The sequence below is a fragment of the Vigna unguiculata genome, chromosome 6 (genome assembly GCF_004118075.2).
Source record: "Vigna unguiculata cultivar IT97K-499-35 chromosome 6, ASM411807v1, whole genome shotgun sequence".
Classification (NCBI taxonomy): domain Eukaryota; kingdom Viridiplantae; phylum Streptophyta; class Magnoliopsida; order Fabales; family Fabaceae; genus Vigna; species Vigna unguiculata.
Window position 1 is genome coordinate 29,934,714 of NC_040284.1, and position 19,637 is coordinate 29,954,350.

General features: G+C 31.3%; 1 protein-coding gene across 6 annotated transcripts; it reads right to left on the bottom strand.

Moving 5' to 3' along the window:
* Nucleotides 1–915: 915 nt before the first annotated feature.
* LOC114187334 (transcription factor TCP2) lies at nucleotides 916–9,931 on the bottom strand. Of its 6 annotated transcripts, none has more exons than XM_028075555.1 (7): nucleotides 9,814–9,931; nucleotides 9,565–9,653; nucleotides 9,402–9,466; nucleotides 9,058–9,169; nucleotides 8,810–8,930; nucleotides 6,550–8,500; nucleotides 916–1,274 (listed from the first exon to the last, which is right to left on the bottom strand). In XM_028075555.1, exon 6 carries the CDS (start codon nucleotides 8,142–8,144, stop codon nucleotides 6,585–6,587), a length of 1,560 nt encoding a protein of 519 aa, XP_027931356.1. In that variant the 5' UTR covers nucleotides 8,145–8,500; nucleotides 8,810–8,930; nucleotides 9,058–9,169; nucleotides 9,402–9,466; nucleotides 9,565–9,653; nucleotides 9,814–9,931; the 3' UTR covers nucleotides 916–1,274; nucleotides 6,550–6,584. The 6 variants fall into 6 exon arrangements, with proteins under 6 accessions (XP_027931356.1, XP_027931357.1, XP_027931355.1 ...); XM_028075556.1 differs by having other exon boundaries at nucleotides 6,550–8,219; nucleotides 8,385–8,500; nucleotides 9,402–9,653; XM_028075554.1 differs by having other exon boundaries at nucleotides 8,810–8,935; nucleotides 9,402–9,653.
* Between the last annotated feature and the right edge of the window lie 9,706 nt (nucleotides 9,932–19,637).

Here is a 19,637-nt window from a genome sequence, read left to right on the forward strand (position 1 = left end):
ATGTTTCTAAATAATAATCCAGTTCTGTGGGACTTCAAATAATAATAATAATAAAACTGGTATAAGATAATCATAACATAACGATTTAGTTTAAGGAAACTTTAATTTAATTGAGAATAAGTAGTATAAGATAAACAAAAAAATAAAAATCACAATTAACTTTAATTTAAAAGAAACATACCAACATTAGTAAAAAAATTATTTTAAGTTAGTGAAAAAAAGTTAACCTTAGACGAACTAAGAATTTTTAAGTTATTTTTATGTGAAATTTAAATCTTTTATAACTTTTAAATAATCAAATTACTATTATAAATTTATTAAATTTCACTCTTTTTTTTCAAAATTTTCTACCTACAAAATAATTACACATGATAAAAATAATATTTATTAGTGAAACATATATATTACTAAACTGTTATATTTAGAATTAAAATTTATTCTACAATATGATTTAAATTTCAAAAACATATATAATTATTTTCAAAACAAATCATGATTAGAAATATAACCTAGCAAACCAAAAAGTAACATCTATTCAATAAAAATAAAAAAACTGATAAAAATAAATGGTCCGCGAATCCATTTTACTGGTTTAGTTGTTGTACATTAAATCAGAATTTAATAATAAAGAAAATCAACTCTTGTTATAAGTAAAATTTAATATATAGGTTAAAGCAACAGATGTTGAAACCTAGTAAGTAACTTTTACAAATTGCTTTCTTAAAAATAGTCTACCTTACGAAAAAATTGATTTCATTTGCACTTATAATTTTCTCCCTGACAACTGTTTATAAAGCATTTCTCAAAAATACCCCAAATATTCATATCAACACAACCAAAATCATAAGCAAAAAGTCTCTGCTGGAGCCAACAATTAATCATGCTGAAATTGTTAGGGAAGAAAACTATTGACCGTTGCCAAAAGAATTTTTTTTTATCCTTTATAAAACTGTGCCATGGGATAGGGCACTAGAAATTTGAAGTTTAGTTTTCCTACAGATTTTCCCAACCAAACGGTACAAGCAATTTCAGAATCAATATTTTAGGAAATGAAAATATCTTCAAGCAACATTCTTTTACATTTATCCATAACACAGTACTATGCACGCAGCATAACTTAATAGATATCCAAATACTCAGTGTAATTGAATGACTCAAAATGATCCAAAAAAAAACACCAACAATACTTGATGACAGCAACTTATCCTCCATTATGCAGAAGCCAAGCTGGGGACACAACTTGCTGCTCCTACAAAAAACAAAGACCACAACCCCTGTAAAAATGTTAAAATATTAGTAACCCTATATAAGAAAACAATTCAGAAATTTCAATATGATTATGGAAAGTAGAGAGATAGCACAGACAATGGTTAACCAAACTGCAGAAGATATTTTTAGCTATGAACATATAATGTGCATTTTGTTATGTCTAACTTAACTCCTCAACATCAAATTACACCTTAGAAAACAGTGATTCACAATAAGCAAATATCACTGAATAAGAGCATGATTAGTAACTTACAAAACTTAACAGTTTATCATAATTTAGAAATGTATGATAATTTATAAAAATGAGTGACCTTTTTAATGTATATGGCCTAAAATCAAAACCCAAAATTCAACCAGCAAGGTCAGTGAATCTAGTTATTGCAAGACTGTGTTGAATAAACAAAGACACCTTAAACTGAACAGAAATTTCTGCTATTCCCTTGTCTTTCTCTGTTCAGCTGTCTATATTTTGAATCTATTGCATTTTGTTTACAATATAAAATGGTTAGGATTCACTTCTTATGGTACTAGGAAAATACCATACTTTTTTGTTGCAAATTCAATTTTTTCAGCAAGAATCCACTTTTCTCTTCTTGCTTCTATAATGTGATATTCTGAATCCACTCAGTCCCAAAACTTTCATTTTCCTTAACCAATTTCTTTTACTTAAAACATCACAACCTTCACCGTTGCTTTCTAGTGAACCACTTTCTTGCCCTGATCAATAAATTTTCTGCACTTCTCCAACACTAACTTCTCCAGAACATAAAATCCCAAACATCTGTCAACAATATTTGAGGCTTTTCAAAATTGTATGCTTCATTTATTGAAAACTAATCTGTGCAATACATGTAGTCCTAACTCATACTTAAGGTGAGGTAGGTAAGAGTAAAGATCTCAATCATCATAGCAACTTCTCTATCCTTAAATTTTGAAATGTAAAACTTTTAAGGCTTCAAATTCCACCATACATTGGTTTTACCTCCCTTCCAAGCATGAGGCTGATGTCCATTGGGTCAAAATCTGTAGTTATAATCATGAAGGAAGAATAGGAAATTAATGAAAAGTGAGAAAGAAAAACGATGATCCAACCTAAATACACCTTACAAGGACTAAAGCCCCACCACTAAAATGAATGCAAAGAAAAATCTAAGGTTTACAACTACACCATGATTTCGAGTCATATACTATCAAGAAACTAATCTGTATAGAAGATCAGCGCCTTGAAGTGATCCAACTCCTAGTTCCATTCATTTCAAAATGAACTCTAACTTAGATTAAGCGTATAACTTCAGTTACAGTTCACTTAGCACTGCAACAAGGTTGTCATATGTGAAGATTCCATCACCTAAGTGCACAGATTAGTTAGCATATCTACCTGTTTTGAACATAAGCGGAAGAGACCACGGATTTGGTTACAACATCATAAGACCATCTAATATGGTTATATCATTAACCAAGAGACAAAGCTACATCAAAACATTACCACAAGAGGGAGACTCACTCTTCAATATTCATATTTACATACTCACAGTTATCTTTTTTCGCTTACCGACTTAAGCGTCATTCTGAAGTAACCACCTTTTGGTGTTCTCCACAACTCAGTTCGTACATCAAGAGATTCAAGATCTTAGCCCATTAAGAGTTTGATCCAAAGATGTTCAATTTTCGGTAAAAACAGTTAGTCATGCTCATTCTTTCTCAGACAAAGTGTATGCTCCATAAGATGTTATGGAAACTGCGCAAGATTTTACTGTTTCAATCTCTTGTTGCCTGCTTCAAAGCTCAAGGAGCATTTGATTTTGACATCAAATCCTTTACACTGTTATGCGTATGTATGTGTGCGAGCGCGTGTGTGTGTGTGTATATATATATATATATATATATATATATATATATATATATATATATATATATATATATATATATATATATATATATATTCTTCATGGATATCTTTCAAAATTAATTCTCTACAATTTTAAATGATACCTTTGTCCTTTATTCTTAAAATATTTAAGTGAGCATTTCATTTATGAATTTCATATTTGATTTTAGAAATTACCTTGAGATATAAAACAAAACAAAAAGATTAAGTGTAGAAAAAAAAGGTTTATATAATCACTAAATGCCAAATATGTCCATCAACTTGGTTAAACATTGTGAACCAACAAGCCAAAAAGGACTCATATCTTGCACCCCTAGGTTTTTCCACCAAAATTGCTTATGTTGTGTGCATTAACCACTACAAATTAGGTTTTTCCTTTTTTGTATTACGTTTTTTACATTCCTATTTCTCATTTCCCTCTATACAGTGCATACCCTAACGAATGGCAATCTTACAAGTGGCAACATCTAATAAAGGAAATTGCAATAAAACTAAATTATATCATAGATACTATTTTTAATATTTTAAGATCATCCTATAAAATCCTTAAGTCATTTCATTTTCCTTCTTTTGGCACTATTCAGCCTTGAGGACAAGGTGCTCATTTAAAATGATAGGGTGGGTCTAAAGAGACCCAAAAGAAAGAAAGTAGATGAGCATAATAACTTCATAGGATGTTCTTAAAATATTGAAAATAATATTATTTAATTTCTTTTTTGTTCCTTTATATTATATGTGTTTACTTATGGGGTTATTATTTATTAGGATGGTTATTTAATGACTAGTTTTTTTATCATCTTATATAACTGTTTAAGTTTAATTCAATCCTTTGCATTTGCTTAAATGCTTAATTTAATCATATATTCAATAGATGTGGAAACTTCAAGCAGTTGAAAATAATAGATTCATTTTTTGAGGTATTAAGACTTAAACAAGTTTTAGCTCGCCAACATGCATTCAATTTTAGTTTTTAGTACGCAATAACTTTTTTTTCAAATTAGGTACCTAATAATTTAAATATTTGTATTATGTCCCCTATATTACCTAAGTCAGTTCTACTGTTCACGTGTCTATAAAGTTAAAACAGATTCACATGTTCACTATGTTATAGATAACATTTCAGGATCAGTTAAAAGACTCAGCATAATAGTAGGAACGAAATATAACTTTTCTTTTTCCATGACTTAAACCAAAATTTTATAATTTATTACATACTCAAAATAGAAACTTGTCACATACTAGGGACTTTAAACATATTAAATTTGCCATATATTGGTTACTCATAACTTCAATTATAATCTTTGGCCGAGACAAGAAAGATATATTCAATAACTTATTTTCAATTCTAAGTTTGATAGAAATGTCCTACGAATTAACCTAAAATAAAAGATTTTAGAGAAAAGGATTTTTGGATTTGAACCATGCCTTGAAGGAATGAGGTGTGGCACATTTATTATTCATACTACCAAAATAATAATCACAGTTTAAAAACATCTTTAAACATACAAAAAAAAGTAATGTATTAGTAGCACAATTCTGGTAAAATTTTATGCAAAATTCTTCATTATCCCTTTTCTTTTCTGAACTAATCATTCATTGTTCCAATGTATCATTAGCAGTACTTTGCCATACAGTAGTTATATACATCCATTATGCCGAGAGAATTAATTGCATCGACTTTCCTTAAAGATAGTGATAATTATACTTGCAATTAAAATTACATTTGTTTCTGATTTGATATATTATTGAAAATTTGTACACTGTCTATTTTACGTGTGGACAATGCACATAATACTTAAAAAAAAAAAAGTTAAAGGTAATAGTAGTATTGTTTTTCAATGAAAATATGCGTGTTCAATTAGTGCTAACTTCAAAAGAAGTGAGTGTATCGTAAAAAACATTAATGTGCTAATCAGTAGTACAATTCTAACACATGGTTAACCAATAATGATGTGTCACTGTCATTTGTGTTCAAATGAATGCTAACAATAATAACATACAATGTGAATTTAATATAATAATGTAGGAAAAGAACCACACACACGTAAAGACATTTATAACATTCATGGTATGTCACCTATATATTTACATCCATTTTTCTTAAAGTTAGCATCATTTAAACACACTTGTAATTATAGATATACATCCCCCATTTTTATGCTATTCCCTCTATGTAATATCATTTTTAAGGAAAATCTGTTCTTTTTATGTCATTTTTAAAATTTCAAGATAACATTTTTATTTCAATTATACACTCTTTTTTATCATGCATTGAAAATTGTTTGGAAAGAAAAGAATAAAAGGGGCATAATAGGTAAATTACTTAAAATTGCACTAAAAATCAAATAATTAAATGTTTTTTTCTCGGTTAGGGTGAAGGAACCGTAAAAGACTATTACATAGCAACAGGTAGTATGCATGTGTGTGGGATACTATATATAATTTTTTTTATGATTTTAGTTGATGAGTGGGTTGGTTTATGGTTTATGGTTGAAGGGTGAAGTTGTGGGACGTGCATGGAGGTTGTTTGAGTAGATGAAAAAGGTCCGAAATGAGTGGTTTTGTTATCGAAATGAAAGGAAGATGGTTGCAGAAGGTGAGAATGCGATTGGGGAGTGAAATTGTGGGACGTGTCATGTGCAGTGAAGGGTTGGGGAGTGAAAAAATGAATTGGGATCTTAAAGCAATTTTGTTTTGGTTTTGGCACAAAAGTGATTAAGGTGGTATCACACACATGGTGTTTGTTGTGTTTAGCACAATAAAAAGCTACACTTGGCACATGCCAGAGAGAAAGGGAACCAAGGACAAGGAGAGAACAAAAAAGGAGACAAACAGTGGAAACGCTGTTCACGCCAATCCATGCACCAGTAAGACAAAAATAAAAACAGATAGCATCCCATAAAACTATGCTCTCTGCCCAACTTGTTTATGCTTACCAAGAAAGCAAACGGCTCCTGGTATTGCACAATGCACTCATTCAACACATCAATCCATGACCACCCTCTTTCAAATTCAATAAATAAATTAACCAAACACACGCACTCTCTCTCTCTCTCTCTCTCTATCTCTCAAACACATATTATTAAATATCCTCAAAGGCTTCTCAGTGTTAAAGCATAAACATGTCAACCAGTAAAAAAAAAAAATGACAGCTAATTTAGCTGCTCCTCCTCTGTCATATAATAAGTATGATGTAAGACGAAAATAAAGTTTCACTGCTGTTTTATTTTTAAAATTAATATCAATTACATTTTATAAAACTACTAGTTCTTTTTAATGAATGTTAAAAAAACATAGAATCATAGTTGAAATGCAGCAATCGAAAACAATAACAGGAAAATGAAAATAGGGAAAGAAAAGAAAAAGATGAGGAGAGTTTATTTTTGTCTTACCAGGAAGAAAATAAACGTGGTGTTCCTGGAGGAAGTTAGTTCTTTCCCTTGCCCTTGTGGTCAGAATGCCTTGTTCCATCGCCATAGCAAAGTTGCAAGCGGCCATCGAAGACGGGAGAGAACTGAAGGTGGTGGTGGTGGTTGTTGTTGTTATTGTTGTTGCTGTCAATGGTTGGAGGAGCAGAAGAAGGAGCAGGAGCTCCGATGAAGAAAGGTAGATTGGATGATCCGTCTAAAGGTTGAAACCTCTGGAGGTGAGGCAAAAAGGACGGAGAATTGGACTGAAGGGTCCCCCTATTGAAACCAGCAAGGCCCGAAGAGATGCTGAAGTTGAGGTTGTAATTGTCACCCCCGCTGGGCTGAGAAGCAGAAGAAGAAGAAGTCACCACGGCCGGCATGTTCAGGTGGTCTGGCATGAACGAAAAATGCTGCATCTGATCCGACTGGTTTTCTCCACTGAATGGTGAGATGGGAAGGGCATGTCCCAATTGGAACTGTCCCGAAGAAGATTGATGTTGGTGTTGGTGTTGGTGTTGAGTTCTTGCAGATGATGATGAAGGTCCCACCAAGAGGCCTCCTTGGCTGAAGTAGTCCATAGGTGTCACTGCTGAAGACCAATGTTGTTGTTGTTGTTGTTGTCTTCCCTTGTTGAATATATTGGCCTCGTCGTGACCCTCATGGATCTGATGAACAGATGATCCATTAGGACTTGCTGTGGTGGTGGGGTTAACCGTTACTGTGCTCCCAATCCCACCGGTGAGAAGCTCGGTGAAGGAAGCAGTGTGAGACATATGGTTGGGGTTGTTGACATTGTGGTGGTGGTGATGGTGGTGGTGGTGTGCAATGCCAGACTCGTTCTCTTTCTCTTTCTCCTTCTCCTTGTCCCTATCTTTTCCCTTCTCTTTTGCAGCTCTTACCCTTGCCCTCTCCCTTGCCTTCACACGGTTCACACGGATCTCAGACCTAGAGAGGGACAGGCCCGAACCCTTGCTTGTCTCGGAAGTGCTGCTGCAAGCAGACTTGGAGAGAGAGAGGTTCTGGCTTTGGTTTTGGGTTTGGTGGAGGAAATTGGTGTCTCCGTCTGCATCATCAAAGGCCTGTGGTTGAACCCCACGTTGACCACTGGTTGGCCTTTTCTCGTCGCTTGGCTGCTTAGGGGTATCAGGGAAGGGGTTGTTGAGAGAAGGAAGCTCTGAGATAGCATCGGAAGCAGCATTGATTAACCACTCCACAGCCTTACTGGGCTGGTCATAACCCAACCGATCTTGAAGGTCGTAGAACTGAATGGCCGTGGTCACCGAGAGCCTAACCCTTCTGTCTCTTAACCCCTTTGAGGTCATCACCTTGCTGTGCCTGTCTTTCCCACCAGACGCTCGAGACACCCTAATGATTCTCGAAGAGTGGTGCCAGCTGCTTTGGAAATGGTTTGTGCTGGCATCACTTCCTCCTCCTCCTCCGCCGCCGCCGCCGCCGCCACCAATACCTCTTCTTCTTATGTCTACCTCTTCTTCCTCCTCTTGGTATTGGTCGTTCCTTCCATTTCCAACTCTAGGGAACTTACACACTGCCTGTGCTTGAATCTCATCCTCTTCCATATCACAGACACGCCTTTTTTCCAAGCTACACACCCCACTTGGTCTTCTTCTTGCACTCTTATCCCACGGAAAGTACTGGAGAGAGAAGAGAAGAAAAATAGAGTCAAAGTGCCAATGGATGAGAGAGTGCACAGAGGGTGGGGTTTTTGTTGTTGCTATGTGCTTTGCATTGATGACTACGATTCAGAATCAGAGAGTACTTTGGCCGCGTAGTGATAAAAAGGCCTTTTATTTACGCACCGATAAATCGCGGTCCAAGTCAGAAGCCCTTGATAAAGCTTTTCCCAATCGCAGAAGGAAAAGAAAGCTTTCAAAAGCAAAAGACTGAGTAGGTCGCAGAGCCACAGCCTCACCTCCTGCAAACCAAAAGCAACACCACACCCACAACAACAACAAAAGAAAAAATTAAATTAAAATTATTACCATCATCCCCAAAACATGAGAAGTTTATTTATTTTGTACTTGTTTATAAAAATAAAATAAAATAAAGCCATCAGAACATTCTCAGGTTCACTTATTACACAGCAGATAGGATCTGAGTCTGACCATGTTGCTTAACACTCAGCACTTTAAAAGGTATAAGCCTAAACGTTTTATTAAAAACCATGAAACTTTAACACAAATTATGCTTGGAAACTCCTACATATTTGTATATATGTACCTACCTTTGATCCAACTCTTCGCGCTTTGTTTTTAAGCTAAAGCAGCAAATTTCGCAAATGGGTCGCGGATCTGCACCAAACTCCTTTTGACTTCGGCTTGTATTTGCTTGTTTATAGCTTTTACCTGTCCTTAAAATTAGCAGACATTACGAAATCTCATTAGAACCCACAATAACCTTTTTCATTCAGGCGTATAGTTCGGAAATTGCAATTACTCTTGAACATAAATTAAAGAGGTTCGGGCTTGTTACTTTGAACATTGTTGGATCGGGTTTTGTGGAAGGTGTTAAGGTCTGGAGAATAGAAAGGGAAAAGAAAACAAGGCCTGAGGTTGTCGTTCCCGCACCTCACAGATCTGTGAACCTGGAGTTCCATTAATGGAACAAAAACCAAAAGGGAAAATGAAATTCAGAACCTGCAAATATCAACTCATTAAAACACATTATTGCATTTTCAGATCAGTTCCACCGTTTTGTCAACAGAAAAGAACAGCCTTTCATTATTTGCAAGAAATTCAGACTCATTAAAACAGTATAAATACGAAGAAAAAAAAAAGGTAGCTTGGGAAAGGAAAAAGGTTAGGAGAGTAATAGACCTCTGTTGTGTTATTTCTGGAATTGTTGAATTTTCCGAATGGTCATGCTTTCTACTCAAGTGCACCTTGAAATGTAAAGAAAGAAGACGGAAAAAAGTTGAGCTTTTTTTGTTGTTTTCTTTTCCTCTATCTGAAACAAAGAAGTCTGTGTCCGAGACAAGACCTTAAATCCAAGGCCAGAGCTTAGAAGCATGTTTTGGTGTTGAATTTTGAGCTTGGTTTACTCTTACACATGCTTTTCTCTCTCTCCCTCTGCACATGGAAACATAAAACTGGCGTTATAGAATGAGTGAGAGAAGAGCGACAGAAGAAGAATGTTCTAAAGCAGTGTTTGGGTGGTGAAAGAGAAAGTGAAAGAAAATTGTGGTGGTGGTGAAGTTGAAGCTCTACTGAAAGTGGGTTAAGCTGAAACCTGAAACATGAAGTGAAAAGAGGAAGGCGAAGAAGAACATAGAAGAAGAGATTGTTCCAAAAATCACCGGGCTTATCGGGAAACGGCAGACACTGTGCCGTTTCACACTTTTATGTATCTATAACTCCACTTCTTCCATCTTTGTCCCTGCTTTTTCCTCATTTTACTCATTTACCTCCCTGCTCATTCATTATTCTCATTAATTATACAATCAATATTATATTTATTAACACGGTATAATAATCACAAATAATAATTAAAGTCAATATTAAAATCAGTTTCATTTGAATCATTTTGTTCGTATTCAAAGAATTCTGTTTGATTTTTTCTTCTCACCAGATTTGTGTTTGGGCTCATATAGAATTGTTTATCACTTTATTGATTATTGTTTCTCTTACTTCTTTAGGTTTTTCTCTTTAGGTCCCTTTGTCATGTGCCATTGGGTTTCTTTTAAAGTGGGTGACCTTTCTCTGTTCTCGTGGAAGCCTTTCAATTATTTATTTCTTTCCTTATACATATATAATTTAATTATAAAAAACAATTTACAAGAATGTGGTATTATTAGTCCTTAAAAAAGAGCTTTTTCTTTCTCAAATGCTTACTCAGAATTAGATATAAGTTGTGATTAAAAACCATAGCAAAACCCAGTGACCCAACACACCCAGAGAGGGGACCCCAAAAACTGATTTTTATGAATAAAATGAAAGTAAAATAAACTAACTCATTTATGTTTCGTACAACTTCCCTTTCCTTCAATCCAAGGTCAATCAATTTCAAATTCAAACAATCAACCATGGTAAAGATAGGAAGGAATTTAAAAGGCTGCGCTGTATTATCATTTTTTTTTTCTTTTTTTCTTTTTCTCTCTTCTCTCTTCTCACAACAACACCAACCACATCTTCTAAACTTTATGATGCTGGGGATCTCTCACTCAAATTTTACTTCCATATCTGCTACACGCATTCTTCAATGGTGTTATTTTTCAAGAGAAACATGATAAAAAAAAAGAGTCATGATTTTAAATCATGGAAAGAAAATAAACACTCCTAGTCTAATAATGTAGCTTGATTAGTTGTCTCCAAGAAATTGAATAACCAATTGCATTTAGTAGATTCCAAATTGAATTATTAACCCCGTAACAAAGAGGCAATTGTCTTGTCCCACTTTCTTTTTGAAATCTCACGTCCATCATTAAATTAAACTACTATCGTTATCATAACCCTCGCTGAAACAATTAAAACTGTGTTCTACTGAAATATAAATTTAGTTTTTTACATGTAAATGTTTTTAACCGAATATTGTTTATAGACAATATTTAATCGAATGTTTTTTTTCTCACGTGACATGTCGTCCCAAAGCATGTTTTTGAATGAATATTTAGTTTATGGTATTTTGTTAATTGAAGTAGACAAATGTGGGTATTTGAGAAGCGTCTATGTCTGAATGAGTGGATAAATATGAGTTGTGTCTTTTAGCATATATTGACATATATGTTGTAGATGGAGCTAGCAAGAAGCCGAAGTGTATTTGAATTATGAAACAGATCAGGTGGGTTTGCTCGTCGATATCCACACACTTTTTTTTTTTTAAATCTTATTCTTCCAAAAATGGTGATTTTATTTATGGTTAAATATGTTTTTGATCCCTCAATTTTAAGTGAAAATTGAAATTAATTCCTCTTCGAAACTTAATTCCAATTTAGTCTCCTTATTTTAGAATGGCGTAGATTTAGTCATTTCAACTAATGTTTTTTAAGTTTATTTAACATTTTGAATGTCTTTTATGGTAGTTTCTTAACTAACATTGAAGTTAAAATGTGTCAAATCGTATAAATAACTCAAATGTTATCATGAAATGTGTTCGAAACATCAAATAAACTTAAAAAAATTTGGTTAAAATGACTAAATTCAAGTAAATTTTAAAGTTAGATGACTAAATTAGATCAAAGTTTCGAAAATGGATTAATTATAATTTTCATTACTAAAAATATATTTAACCATTTTATTTATATATATAATCATGTATAAGTAAAAAATAATTTACAGTTACTTTTTTCTTTAACTACTTGAGTATTAGATTAGTTCTATTTTTAAACTCGTGACCCTTCACCGTTTTTGTTTTATAAATTGTTCTTGCAGATTATCTTTATTAATTTTTATTAGTAAAGGTTTGGCTCTTCTCCACCTCAATATTCCAGTTTCAAATTTGTTGTTATTAAATATATATTGCACCTAATATAATAGTGGAGTCTTCATAATTTTGTTTTCTATAAATACCTAAAAGAGAAAGTGTTTGTAGATTAACGCTAATCTCAATCTCTAAACAGTGGAACTTTTAATATCTAAAATAAAAGATGGAATTTAGTGTAAATACTGAACTCGACACAAAAGTTATATCTTCTTACTTTTTGTTGGATTTTAATATCAGATTTGACTTTACTTTGGTGAACTAAATAATTATTTTCCTTTAAAATGTGGCTTGCAAATAGCTAACACACGATTGGGGAGGTCAAACTTTTACCTAAATATACGTATTAATTTGATTAGCCCCACATATTACACAACATAATTATAGGTAGCATTTTTGTAGTTGTGCCTACCTTAGATGCCAATTTTGTAGTTTCAAGTAGTGCTCAGTTTTATTTTTTTCATTTTTGAAGGAAAGTGCTAAGCCCAATAGCAACCAACACACAAAAAAATATCTGGAAAAAGTAATAGGAACTAGGTTTCTAGCAATAAATTTGCACAAAATAAGTGAACAGGTATAGTGATCTTAGTCTAACACTCATCATTTTTCGTAACAAGAGTTTCAATCTCTTATATATTTCAAACGAACTTTTTTTTTCTCATTTTTTAACTCTTTATTTGTTTTCTGCTTTACTTGGTTCATTAAACATGTTAAATAAATAAAATTTTAAAAATATTTTGAAACTCAATGCACTTAAATTGTGTTTGTATCCACTTATTTACTCACTGTTGAGAGGAATTGGTGAATATGGATATGTGGGTGACTTTAATGTTCATATCTAAGAGTTTTCAAGTGAGGAAAAACATTGATTTGCAGGAGAGGTTCTACCATCTTGTGATAGTGAAAAGATTTATGGGTGATAAAGGTTTTTCTTCAATAATGTCCTTTTGTGAAGGTCATATGCTAATATAAGGTTTTTCATGTTTTTTCATTCACCTTGCATGGAGAGTACTGAATTGTCATCGATAGGAATAACAAAAATATTTGTGTCTGTGGATAAAATTTGTAATGGATAGTTTGTACTCGTAGGTATTTATTATTCGCGGGTAGTGGGTACCGAATATTTGAATACCCGTTCATAAATGGGTCAAGTGCGAGTATCATACTATCTGTACTCGTGGATATTTATTACTTACAAAAAAATAAAAATAAAAATACTTTTTATTAGCAATTAAAATTAAATTTAAATATATATTTTATTATATTAAATTTAATTAAAAGTAAAATTTAATTTATAAATAATTTAGTTCCTATTTTGTTTCACATTTTTGTAATCATATTTAAAATTTACTATAAAAAATATAAAATATATATTTTCTAAAAATTCGTGGGTACCGACGGGCACCAACGAATAATAAAAAACTCGCAGATAATTTTTAAGCAGATAGTGAGTGGAGTTTTCTATTGTTGGTCAAGTTACATATAGGCACTATCAGCACCCAACCCGACCGTTGTCATCCCTAATCATCAATATATGGTTTAAGGTGGAGGAATCGGTTATAAACATGGGAGCCAATTCTCACACATACATACATACATACATACATACATATATATATACATACATAGTTTGGCAAGTAATTTTGAAATAAATATATAGAATATACGCAAAGAGTCATTGACGTGTGAGTTTATCATTATACACAAATAATCAATATTAAATATTTTTAAAAAAATTATCACTTGAAAAATACCACTCAATACTATTTATGTTTATATCTTTTAGTTTGATCTTTCATGATAAAAATATAATGGTCAAAATTTATTTATCACTAAAAAGCCAAGTTAAATCCCAATACTTTGAATTTCTTTAAAGATGTATAAGTTTTACATTCTTTATATTTTATATTATACAACTCGTTAAATTCCTTGTTTTATTACTCTATAATAATTACGTTATTCGTTAATTGCATAAAACATACAAAAAATACATGTAATTGAATTGTTGATTTATTTTTTATAAGTGATTACTTGAAAATGTATACATAATGTGTTTTATGTTGATTTGTTTTAAATTTTATATCATAAAAAATATAATGTTTTATGTAAATTCCTAATTATTTAAGAATAAAAGTGACATAACATAAATAAAAAATATGAATATTTTATTATTTAAGTATAAAATTTATAAATAAATAAAAAAGTTATTTTGTTTACAAAAATGACTGTCCAAAAACATTATTCTTTTATTTTCTTCTCTAAAGTTTTGAAGAATGTATTACTTTTTTCGTATATAAAAACTCATATTGGGAGTTGATGGAGAATAGAGTGAGATTGTCCTATCATAATTTATTTCACATATATTATTCTTTACACTTTTTCATGAGTTGGTTTTTGAGGTTTTGCATGAATGGAACAAAGAGTCTGCCATGTGGTTCTTTTAGGACAACAATGAATCTATATTAGTTTAAGATCATAATAATATACTTAGATCACTAATTAGTATTTTGAATAAGAGTTTATCGGTGTTAAGAGCTTAAACTTTATTAAACAAACTTTAACAAATAAGAAAAGTTAGTTTTATTTGTAATAGTACGCACATTAAAATAAAAGATCTGGATTACTTAGATGTTATTTTGTCGCAATAGTATATATTTTATTTTATGTATGGATGTTATTTGATTAAATCTGTGAAACCTATACCTTTTGAAATGTAAAAATATTAAATTCTTCTATTTTGATATCTTAGTTTTTTTCATTTTTAATACTATAAATGTTATAGAAAAGTATTGAGTTGTGTTGTAAATTGTTTGAAGCTTGAATAGTTACGAAAGTTGTGGATTTATTTGAATTTAAGTTTTAAAGTCTTTGAAATATATGTTAATTTATTAGTTCAATACATTTGAGCAAATTAAAGTCATGTTAACCTTGTGGGTTATTTTAAAGTTGCAAAATTGTTATGTTGATTTTAGGTAAAAATTTGAAACATGGTAGTCTTATGGGATGAAATTGATTTTTTTTTCTCGAGATACAAATTTTAGTTCAAGTGAAATTATAGTGAAAAATCAACATTAGTTCCATTTTCATTCATACGAAAGTTTGGATAAAGAATCATATCTAAAGTCAACCTTGTTTTTCTTTAGGTGAAAATTAATAGCATAAATTAATCCTTTTTCTTCATGAGATTTTAGCTCAAACAAATACAATAAACACTTAGTCAAATGTTTTTTACTTAAGTTTATAAAAAACACTCCGACTAACAGCAAATTGACATAGTTTGTTTGTTACTTTAACCGATTCGAATGAAATACTATATTGAGATTCTTAAGAGGAGTATTGAATTTGAGATTTCATATATGATATATTGACTATATTGATATTAAATAGAAAAAAATATTAAGTTGTGAGAATCGTATAAGGTTTATATGACTTAGCATACATGTGAAAAAGAACTGTATTTGATAGATCAGAAGGGATTTATGTTATCATATGAATAGATTGAGTTTCTATTATGTAGCTTGTAGTTTTGTTGATGACAAGTTATTAAAAGTAGTATTTTCAAGTTCATGTAATATATGATATAGTATTTTATAAGACAATATGTAATCATTTCGGTTGATAAACAAACACTTGATATCTAATAGATAGATAGTTGATGAATAAATTGAAATTGTATCTATTAGAGTACGTATACGAGACATAATTGTAATACATATGTATTATTTAATATTTACATGAAAGTTTTAAAACTCTATTTCATTCCATCTTATCTTGTATGTTTGTATATTCAACTATGATACTGGTGTGTTATAAAAAAAATATTTATTTATTTTTATTGTTAGTGATGTATTACAGAATATATGTATATACTACAATATATATATATATATATATATATATATTAAATATTACTTACGTTAATAAACCATGTTAGCTTATAATAATTTATTAAAAAAATTATGAAGCGTGGAGTCAGACTATGACTGTCTCGAATATAATATAAACCCATCTTCAGTGTGGAGCACCGTGTGTATTTAACCATTAAAAAGATACAAAATTTGTTGTACTTTATAATATTTTAAAGTGTAGCAAAAACAAAACAAAGGAGCAATAGGTTATGAAAAGATTAAAGGAAATGTAGAAAAATATTTATTTAGTATTATTGAATATTTGAACAGTAAAAAAGGCAGAAAGAAGGAAATGATGCATGTACATTACAGCAAAGTTAGTTGTAGAGAGTTAATTAATGTCATAATCATAACGATTCCAGCTTGTATAATCGAGGATTAACCTGACAAATCACACATAAATTGAAAATTAAACAATCTAATTTGTCCTTAGCTTGAAAAATAGTCATAAAACTTGCATGCTTAAAAAAGCATTGGAGAACCAAAATATCATTAGCTCTGACATCTCTATAAAAAATTGCAAGTTAATAGTACTGACATGCATAGGTGTTTATATGTAAAAAAATCTCAGTTTGTTTATTAAAATATTGTAATATGGAAGTATTTCAATTTATGTAATAAGAGTTGTTGGATAACAAGTGGGACTGATAATTAGGGCCAGATATTGACCCCAAACTTTTTCAAAATTATAATTTTCTTTTATCAGAAAATATTATACCTACGAGTTACAAAACATATATAACCCATAAATCATGGATCTGCATTTTCAATTCATAAAATAATTACTTTAATATTAAATATTAGAAAATCACTGTTAATTAAAATTTATAGGTTTGTATCTATTATAAAATCACAACACTTTGATATGGTCCTGGATTTTTCTTTTCGGTTTTGGTACTCAATGGGTAGGACTAAGACTTTTTTTCTTTTCTTTTTTACTTAGGATCTTAATAATTTTTTTTTATATTTTTTTCTCAATCTTTTTCTTTTTCAGATTAGTATTTGGTCCTTGTCATGTTTAAAAGTGTTATGAGTTATTAATGAAATTACTATATTTGTAGCGTAGAGGAAAACTTATATGTGTATCACTTTTTCAACTATTTTATATTGTTTGGATTGAATCATGGATTTGAAAAAATGAAAAGAAGAAGAAGGAGGTAATAAGTAAAGTTGTTTGAATTAAAAGAAAAAATATTGAAATAAATAAATAATTTTACAAGTTATTTGATTGATGTGATAAAAAAGTTATAAATTATTAAATATAAAAAATAGGAATGGAAGTAAAAAAGTTAAAAAAATATTAATAAAAATCAAATTTAAAATAATAAATTAAAATATTTTTACAAAATATCAAATTTTAAACTATTTTATTTATTATTTTAATAATTCATTTTCTTGTAATATAACAAACATGCATTCATAAAATATTAATAATAAGTAAATAAATTATAAATGTCATATATATAAAGCTGAAGGATGTTCAGAGATTTTTTTTTTTTCTTTTCAAGTGAAAACTGAATTGGTCATGGGAGGAATGTGATTAATCTACTCAAAAGAGATGAAATAAGAAAGGGGAGAGTGTAAATAGCACTAGCTTATATTCTTAAGGCCACGTGAGTGGCCCAACACAGATTATAACAAAAAACAAAAATAACATCAAACAAGTGGAGAATAATTCACCACATTTTTTTCTATTTTTTATCCGATAATATGTATTTTTATTTTATTGTTAGCCACTAAATTTTAGTTATTGCTTTTTGCACCCATCATTACTAATTGTAGCCCCTCAATAATGAAAAACCTAATTTCAAAAAGTTCCTTTCAGAACATATTTAATGTGTTCCGGATATTTCAGAAATATATTTCATATATTAGTATTTTGAAATACATTTTATGAGTTTCGGAAATTTTTTTCGAATATTACAAAAAATATATTTCGAAACACATTTCATATATTTTGAAGATTTTATTTCGGAAATCATGTTTTGGAAATTTAATTATAGAAATATTGTTCGAAAATTTCAGAAACCTTATTTTGAAAACCTTCCGGAATTTTTAATCTTGTAGTCACTTTTTGCGGTAAGGATAATAATCATTTCGAAAATTTGAGGGCTGAGCAAAGAAATTGTGGGAATTCAGAAAGTAAAAAACCATAATTTTTAGATTCACTTCGGATCTTTTAATTATTTTACCTTGTTTTTGTTGCTACGGGCTCTGACTAACCCAGTCCGTTATAAAAAAGAAAGGGGGCTTCTCCCTACACCTCCAATAATATCTTCAGTACCCCCAAAACTAATTTTATTCCCATGTTTGTCCATGGTAAAAATGAAGAGTAACTGGATCTCTTTTTTTACCGCGTCTTTGCACCCCCAAAAGCACACACTCTCGCCATCTGCACTCCCAAAACGTACCCCAATAAAGTAAAGAATCAGATTCCTGCACCCCCAACAGAAGAATCTTGACCCTTGACCTAGGTGCGCGTAACACTCTCGCCCTCTTCTCCCTGGTCTTCTCCCACGCAGACACAATCTTCATCGTTCTTCTTCCTCTTCTCCCACACAGCCTCCACAGACCATTGTTCTCCCCAGTCAGCATCCTTTTCTCCTCCAAACCGTTCTTGTTCCGAAGCTGCGCAGCATCCTTTTCTCCTCCACACAGCCTTCTTCTCCCCTTCTCCGGCAGGTCCCTTTTCTCCTTTAGCGGAAGTCCTCTTCTCCATCTTTTACAGGTAAGTAATGCTATTTTAATATTAGTACAGTGCATGCATGTGTAACTAATTGATTTAATTCATTTCACCAATAGATTAGAAGATCGTGTTGGTTTGAATATTTATTTTCCAGATTTTCCACGAGCATGCCTGAAACGGAATTCAAACCCTTTTTTTTTTTAAGGAAACGAAATTTGGAATCCGTTTCCCACAGAGCTGAAACGGAATTCCAAATTCGTTTCTGTTATTTTTTTTATTGAAACGGAACGTGGAATCCGTTTCGCACAAAGCTGAAACGAAATTCCAAATCCGTTTCTGTTTTTTTTTATTGAAACGGAACGTGGAATCCGTTTCGCACAAAGCTGAAACGGAATTCCAAATCCGTTTTTTTTTTTTTAACGAAACGGAACACACAATCCGTTTCGTGTTTATGTTTTTCATTTTTGCTGAAACGGAATATGTATTCTGTTTGGTGTTTTTTTTGGTTTTTCTGAAACCCGTTTTAGCGTGTTTTAAATTGGTTGGAGAGGTGGAGCGTGTTTTAAACTGATTGGAGAGGTGGAGAGAAGAGTATTAATGATTGAATTTGAATTGGTAAAGGAACACATCCTAAGGGAAGAGTGGGGTGTGTGCATGATTGATGGTTTAGGGTTTGTGCATGGGAGAGAGAGATTTGGGAGACGGAAGACACATTCTGTTTCATTTTTTTTTATTTTTAGGGAAACTGTGTACTCCGTGTCGGAGGAAGGTGAAGTCTATATATGAGTACTTTTAAAGTGGTCCGTGACCAATTTAATAACAAACATTTCTTCCATGTGCAGAAGTCTAGAAGCCGTAGAGGAAATTTGTCTTCATCACGTTTAAGCAGTAAAAATTTAAATTGAGAAGTTGTTACCTTTGCTACGACAGAAAGTGCATTTGTTATTGGAATTCACAATCCGTGTCATGTTGTTTATTTAATTTAGTTTTTTTTCCAGAAAATTTGTATTGGATTCTAATGTTTCAAAATTTGAGTTACAGAT

Coding starts and splice junctions, on each gene's coding strand:
- LOC114187334 (XM_028075555.1), bottom strand. CDS start 8,144: ATGGAAGAGGATGAGATTCAAGCACAGGCAGTGTGTAAGTTCCCTAGA.